This window comes from Myodes glareolus, chromosome 12, assembly GCF_982192425.1.
Source record: "Myodes glareolus chromosome 12, mMyoGla1.1, whole genome shotgun sequence".
Lineage (NCBI taxonomy): Eukaryota > Metazoa > Chordata > Mammalia > Rodentia > Cricetidae > Myodes > Myodes glareolus.
The window spans coordinates 81,936,408-81,943,300 of record NC_142037.1 but is presented as its reverse complement, the minus strand read 5'-3'; the positions used below and the strand labels follow the sequence as shown (position 1 = coordinate 81,943,300).

Here is a 6,893-nt window from a genome sequence, read left to right as displayed (position 1 = left end):
AGGCAAACTAACCCTGTCAGGAGAAGAGGAAACTAGGCAGATGTGGCAGGGCTAATTGAGGGGAAATTTAGGTGGCTACTTGGTCTTTTGAATTAACTACTTGTAACTTCAAATGGATAATCCTGTAAGATAAATAGGTCATAAGATCTAGCGTGCCCTCCCCCCATTTATTAGATCCGTTCCGCTACAACCTGAGTTGTGAAGGTGACTCACGTTATCCATTCAGTTACCACAGAGAACATTAAAAATACTCAAAAGTGAGTTATACTGAATATGTACTGTTACAAAATTTCCAGAAAGGGGGGAGCCATATGCTTTCTCCTTCCATATGAATTCAAAGAATTCATAGAATGTATCACTCACTGGCATGCAAGGCCACTTAAAGTGGTCCACACAGGGAAAACCGCCGACTCTCATATTCCAAGTGTTACTCAGACAACATAAAAAACATAAAAAGTTCCTGGGGCATCTTAAGTAGGTGGTGCTTCACGCACAGACAGTGGTCCCTAGCATCTGCCTCCCCCACCTCAGATCAATTCCAGTCTGCTTGTCAGTCGACACGGGTGCCGCCAATGTACTTCTCAGGGCTCGTGGACCTTGCTATTGCTTAATTTAATGGGGAGGTGCTTGTTCTCACAAGTACTTACCCAGTGAGTTCACTAGCTCTCCCCAAACACCCCTGACCTCACCATCACCTACCTCAACTTGGCAGGTGGGTTGTTTTCATGAGTTTCCAGGCACTGGGCTCCAGCACTATGTCCTGCTTCAGACTGGAGTACAGAGGTGCTGCGTTGTCCCTTCGCCATGAGGCCCGATGCACCAGACAAAAGCACTGATTGCTGCCAAAGTCACTGACATATTTCCAGATCTGGAAGCATCCTGACTAACCGTGTGGTGGTTAGAGGCTGAACATATATCCTAAGGACACGTGCTAACCAGTAAGTCATCTACATAGAATCCATTATCTTCCATTTCATTTCAAATTTTGTTTTAATGAAGTAATGCAAATCATTTAAAGAAAGAAATGTTTAATTTTAAATTCTGATTTATGCATAAAACTCATTTTTGTATCACAGTTAAATTTAGTACAAACTATGAAAATGTTAACACTGAGGTTTCCACAGAAATCTATTAAGATCCCTTAGAAAATTATTTAAAGAAACAACAGCTAGTCACTTACTGTTCTGAGATTAATACATAAAGGAAAAAATTTCACACATTTTACTGAAATTTTCAGTAAATAATTTTAGCCATAATACTTGTAAAATTAAGATGCTGCGTTGCTCTGAAGCAATTACAATCTGCAGTGAAAATACTAAGCCGGAATCTTTTTGATCTATCAGAACAATTCTAGTTTTAAAAGCTGATTGAATTTGCGAACTTGAACAGAATAGTGGCGTCGTAACCGAGCTTAAATAAAGGTGGAGACGGTGAAGACGAACACTCTCAAGGCTGCGATGCAGAGAGAAAAATGTGGAGGTAAAACATTCAGGGCCAGAACTATCATCTTAAAAAAATATCAGATCCCTCTTATATATAAACATGAAAGGAATCAAAGACAGACAGTACTGAAGTTTTACACAAGCCTCTTGGTATTTCAATGCTGTTTATTGAGGAGTGAACGAGACTACTGCAGACATGCCAACGGTACTTCACATTCAAGGGCCGGACGTGGGGCAGCCTCCACACCGAGTCACTGCATGAGCCTTTGGGGGAGGAACCAGCAGTGACATCAAGTGACAGCCTCGTGCTTGTCACCAGTTGTTCTCAGCCGGTTGGCGGGCAAAGGCTTCTTACTGTCCCCCACACTCTCACTCCAATACACAGAATGAACACTAGGTTGTCTCCCAGTCTCTTTAGCACACATCTATGTGGATTAACTGATCTGAAAGCCGATCTCCTTAGTTTCTGTAGGTGTAGGTCTACTGAGAAAAGGTGATCGTCTCCTCTGTCCCCTCACACGGTGGGCACAGCAATAGAAAAACACCCTGCAGTGCTACCGTGGGGCAGAGGAGATCCACGGCAGTTCACTCTGCACGCAGGGCTGCTTATCCTGCGCGGCTCCGGAAGAATGGCCTACACACAACACTACTGCTCTCTTGCTCAAAAACAAAACAAAGAAACCTAAACAAAAGGGTAAACGTTTATTTGGAGTTAGTTTTCTGGCAGGTGGTAGTAAGGCCGGTCAGGCAGAGTTCAGGAGCTCCTGTATGGCGGCCTGCTGCTCCGGACTGAGTTGTGCTATGCATTCAGTCCACAATCCTCCAGAAGTCTAGGAGGTAAAGGACATACATTTAGACAGTCATCACTCTAACTATAAACAGAACACACAGGCTGCAACAATGCCCAGTCTTATGTTATCGTAAAACCACTAAGAAATCTGTTCATTTCTTCAAAGTTCATTTTATTTACAGAAATTCTTTGTTTTTAAATCAATAAAACTATCCCATCAGCTGGCACCTTAAACCAATCTATATACTATACGAAGTCAAAGTAAGTCATTTATAACATTTTTTTTGGTTCTGACAAATTATTAAACTCTATCAGATATCTATTCAGATATTCTGAGAGTAACAACCATCTCTAAACACCAGGACTTGATACACTCCAGGTGACTGACAGTGGGAACACACAGGCAAACATGTTAATAACTCATTTCAGAGATTCCTGATTTAAAGACAAATCTCCACAGCTCATTAAATCTAAGTTCCTACTGTATATTAAAAGCCAGCAGAGCCCCTGACATTGTGATTTACTTGTCCCCTGTCCTTTTCCAGTTCAACAAAAGCAGCTTACCTGTACTTGGCGAACTACATTGGCCAGGCGCTTGGCACAGGGGTCTTCATGTTTAATGGCCTCGTGCATTTCTCCTTCCGCAATTATACTGAATATTTTGGGTAGATTGGTATTGTTTGGGCCAAGAACAATTGGGTGATTACTGACAAAAACAAAAAACAAAACAGCTTTACAAATGGAATTTGTAAAGATTAATTATTCCTGACCACACTTCACTTCCCTGTTCTGCACACAACAGTCATATGTTCAACGAATGGCCCCATGTTTAGTAGGCTCAGCAGGCCTGCAGGCTCTTCCTATGTAACTCAGGAAAAAAACACTCATCTTTCAAAATTCCTTTTTAGGGTCAAACAAGAACTAAATGCTCGATATGAAAACAATCTGCATCGTGTTAAACACAAAACAAACAAGTCCCAAGACAGTCTGTAAACCCAGCTAACAGGAGGCTGAGGGAGCAGGACTGCCAAGGTCAGGTCGGGCAACTGTGAGATCCTGATTCAAAGCCCCTGGAGCATCTGCCAGCACAGCAGGAACGCTGGGTCTGGTTTCTGACGCACCACAGCTTCAGAGGGGTTACTTGTGTGTTTCAGGAGTGAACGAGGGCTAAACTTCACAGGCTTTATGGGATCTGAAAGGAAGCCACTGGAAGTTGTCACTTCCAAGGAGAGGTCAAACAGCCTGAAGCTGCTACTTCAGACCCAGGATAGTGCAGTCTGATGGTGACATCACCTCGGTAGGGACACACACTGTATTTATGAATCTGTATCAAGTAGGCATGAAGGAACACCCTAAAAAATTTCAGGAATTCTGCTGGATTTATGAATGAATAAACTACACACTATAACTAAACATATAATTAACAGTGAAAGCCAAGATAAAAGTCATGGTTAAAGGCTGTGGAGTAAGAAAGACACCAAGGAATTTCTTCGATCCTGCTGTTTCTAAAGCCACTATGATGCTGCAGTATAAACACCTAGGGCACAAAACTGAATGGTGACGTCACAGCTCAGGCCAGACCCAGTGGCTGCCTGGTGAACCCTTGGAGCACATCTGTTAGCCCCCATTTACTTCTGATCTGAGACAGGTGATCTTGTCATGTAGGTAAGGATGGCCTAGAATTTGTAGCCCTCTTGGCCCCCTCGAGCTCTACAGTGCTGAGATTCTATGTGCTATCATACCTGGCCACCACTGACTCTTGTTCCAGTAAATGTAGTGGGCAACAGAACAGCTGAAGGTAACCTTCCTGATATAATAAATGCTGACATGATTCCACAAAGAACTCTAAGTTAGATTTTTATACAAGAGCTAAGAGTGACAGGGCTAACATGCCATACATGCAAGCATTACTTCAGATAAACACAACACCCCCCTGGCCAAGAGTGAGGTTCACCTTGTTGTAATGACAAGGAAAAAGATAAAACCAGCTGGTGCTCGCGTACCTTTCAATCAGGTCGCACAGATAACTGAAGGTCTGGACAGCTTCTTCTTTATCTTCGTGTAGTGGAAGCCAAGACAACCAGTGTGGTAAGACTTCTTCAACGTTTACACAGTCAGGCTTGAACTTCATGATTTTCCCCACCGCAGAGATGCAGTTCTCTGTAGCATTGACGTTCTCTTTGGTCTTAGAATCTGCAGACTGAATAACTCTTACAAGCAGTGGCAGTGCTTCTAAAATAAACACACAAAAACAGATTGGCTAAAGCTCACGTTGATGCAGATGAACAGTCACTAATGCTCGAGGGTGACGACAGGACAGCGAGCATGGCAGGAGCGGCAGAGCGACAGCGGAGAGCCTGCGCCTGCAGCCTGCAGTTACTGCCGACAGCCAGGGGCCGACGCTTAGCACTGCGAACTCTACTCCCAGAAGCCCTTTAAGGGAGGCACATGCTTGGATTCTACCTCACTCTCATTCCCATCTCTATGAGAACGAGTACGACGCAGTTTGTGTTATAGATGGGGGAGGGGGAATAAAATCCAGAAGGAATTAAAGAACAAGATGGGGCGTGTGGGTAGAGAACAAAGCAGCACCAGAACTGACTGGGCTGAGAGGCTGCTGGAATGACACGCACAGAGCAGAACACAATACCTGTACAGAAAGGGCGGTAGTTGTCTCCACCATATTGTGCCATGACGCCAAGGCCATATGCCGCAGCTTGCCTGACTTCTGGGCTGTTGTCACACACATACTGGAGCATTGGCCTTAAGAAATATTCTGCATACTTAAATGAGGCTGGACTACAGTGTTCTATGACATCATCGAAGATACACAATCCCCACTGTCTGTCTGGCCATGGTCTATGTGGACACTAAAAGAGAGATTCCCCTGTAAGTACTAAATACTGGTACAAAAGATGTAAGCAATTGACTGTGGACTACCTGCTTACAACTGTACACAATGCAGAAAATGGAAACATAGTAACCACTTCTCACAGTGACAACATCAGAAGGAACACACACATTTAAAGTAACTTCACAATGTAAGACTTGTGTGATTTGTTACAGAATCCCACATATGACTAAGTAATGTAGGAGGAACGGACAGGGCAGAGGTGCTCATACATTTACTTCTAAGAAAAAAAAGGTGTGGGTAGAGGGAGCAGTCAAGTACAGAGTACTGTGATGTTCCTGTACCCAGGGGGTTAGGTCAAGAGATCACTCGAGCCCAGGAGTTACTGATCCTCCAGCTGGGCCTGGTGGCAAAGGCCTGCAGACTCAGCTACTTAGGATGAAACAAGAGGATCCCAAGTTTCACACCAGTCTGTGCTATGTAGCAAGACTGTTATCTCAGAATAGAGTGACAAGGTGATGTGTGTGCGTGTGTGTGTCTGTGTAGGAGGCGGGAGGACAACAGAGCCTCACAGCTGAGTGCTTGCCAGGTGTGTATACAGTCCTGCACTCTACACCCTACCATCCGACTGTAGCTGTGGGGGGACAAGAAGCTGTGCCTGTGTGGGAGCAGACATAGGTGAAATCTACTTGTGTTTACTCTGTTAATCTCAAAGTGTTCCAAAATGCAAGGTCTGTAAGGTATTTAAAAGTCAAGTAGGTAAGTTATCAGCCAGGAGTCACTACTGCAGACGGTAACAGTAATGCCATTCTGTTTCAGGAAGACAGACTTAGAGGGTAATGCACCAGGCAGATAGTTAACAAAGTATGATGCGAGTCCACCATTTTAAGTGTAAGAACGACATCATTACACACAGCAATCAGAGTTCCAGGTTAACACTTACAATCAGGTTGACAATTAATGGAAGCAGCTGTTCAAACCACGGCAACACCTTTTCTTTGTAGCTGCTGAATATTGAGTGTAAAATATCTGACACTTTGGTCAGAATATAGACATCATTATCATCCTAAAACAGAGGCAGAACACACAGGCTCATGGTTAGAAACCATCTGCTTGAGCAGCAGTAAACCTACAAAACCCAGGAAATGACCATCTTCACTTTAAGACCCCTGAGAACCTGGGGCTGAAGGGACCCGCGGTCTGACTCCAGGCCGTCGCCTGGGGAGGAGGCATTGAGAAGGCAAGGCTGGGCTTGCTGGAGCGGCCTTGGCCTGACTTACTTCTTACTTTTAGAAGAATGTCGCCTTACTTTGGAGTGTGATGGTGGGGGACACAGGGACAGGGCAATGCAGGTCTATGCAGTGGAGGCGCGCACACACACACACACACACAAGTGCAGCCCACTTGAGGGCTGGCTCTGCCCATCTTAACAGATTAGGATGGAGATGACTGAGAAACATGGTAAAGAAAGTCACAGCCGAGCCTGCTAGTGAGGCAGGCTTGTGATCTCAGACAGTCTGGGCAACTGCTGGAATCAAAACTTCTTTCCAAATAGGAGGGGGCTAGGGGCTATCAGCCACCCGGGGTAGAATGCTTGCCCACAGTGCACTAAGCCTCGGTGCCAATCACCAGTCACTCCGGACACCATTAGCCACAAATGGCGTTTGATGTGTGAGATACTGGCGCAAAAGTTCATTTCAAAAGACTTGTTTTATAAACACCAGATTCTTCTGCTCAAAACAACAGATTCTATCAGACAGGGAAGATGAATGAGAAACTGAAGCATTTAAAAATATTTAAGATGCAAATG

General features: G+C 44.4%; 1 protein-coding gene across 3 annotated transcripts in view; it reads right to left on the bottom strand.

The window, feature by feature from the left end:
* Positions 1-1,589: 1,589 nt before the first annotated feature.
* The window catches only part of Ipo5 (importin 5), a 49,043-nt gene continuing 43,739 nt past the window's right edge, over positions 1,590-6,893 (bottom strand). For all 3 annotated transcript variants that reach the window (XM_085698182.2, XM_087912310.1, XM_085698183.2), the window contains 5 exons: positions 6,027-6,149; positions 4,883-5,102; positions 4,236-4,464; positions 2,797-2,938; positions 1,590-2,272 (listed from right to left, as the gene is read on the bottom strand). In XM_085698182.2, the coding sequence (XP_085554308.1) occupies positions 2,186-2,272; positions 2,797-2,938; positions 4,236-4,464; positions 4,883-5,102; positions 6,027-6,149 (801 nt within the window). In that variant the 3' untranslated portion in view covers positions 1,590-2,185. The remainder of the gene's footprint in view (positions 2,273-2,796; positions 2,939-4,235; positions 4,465-4,882; positions 5,103-6,026; positions 6,150-6,893) is intronic.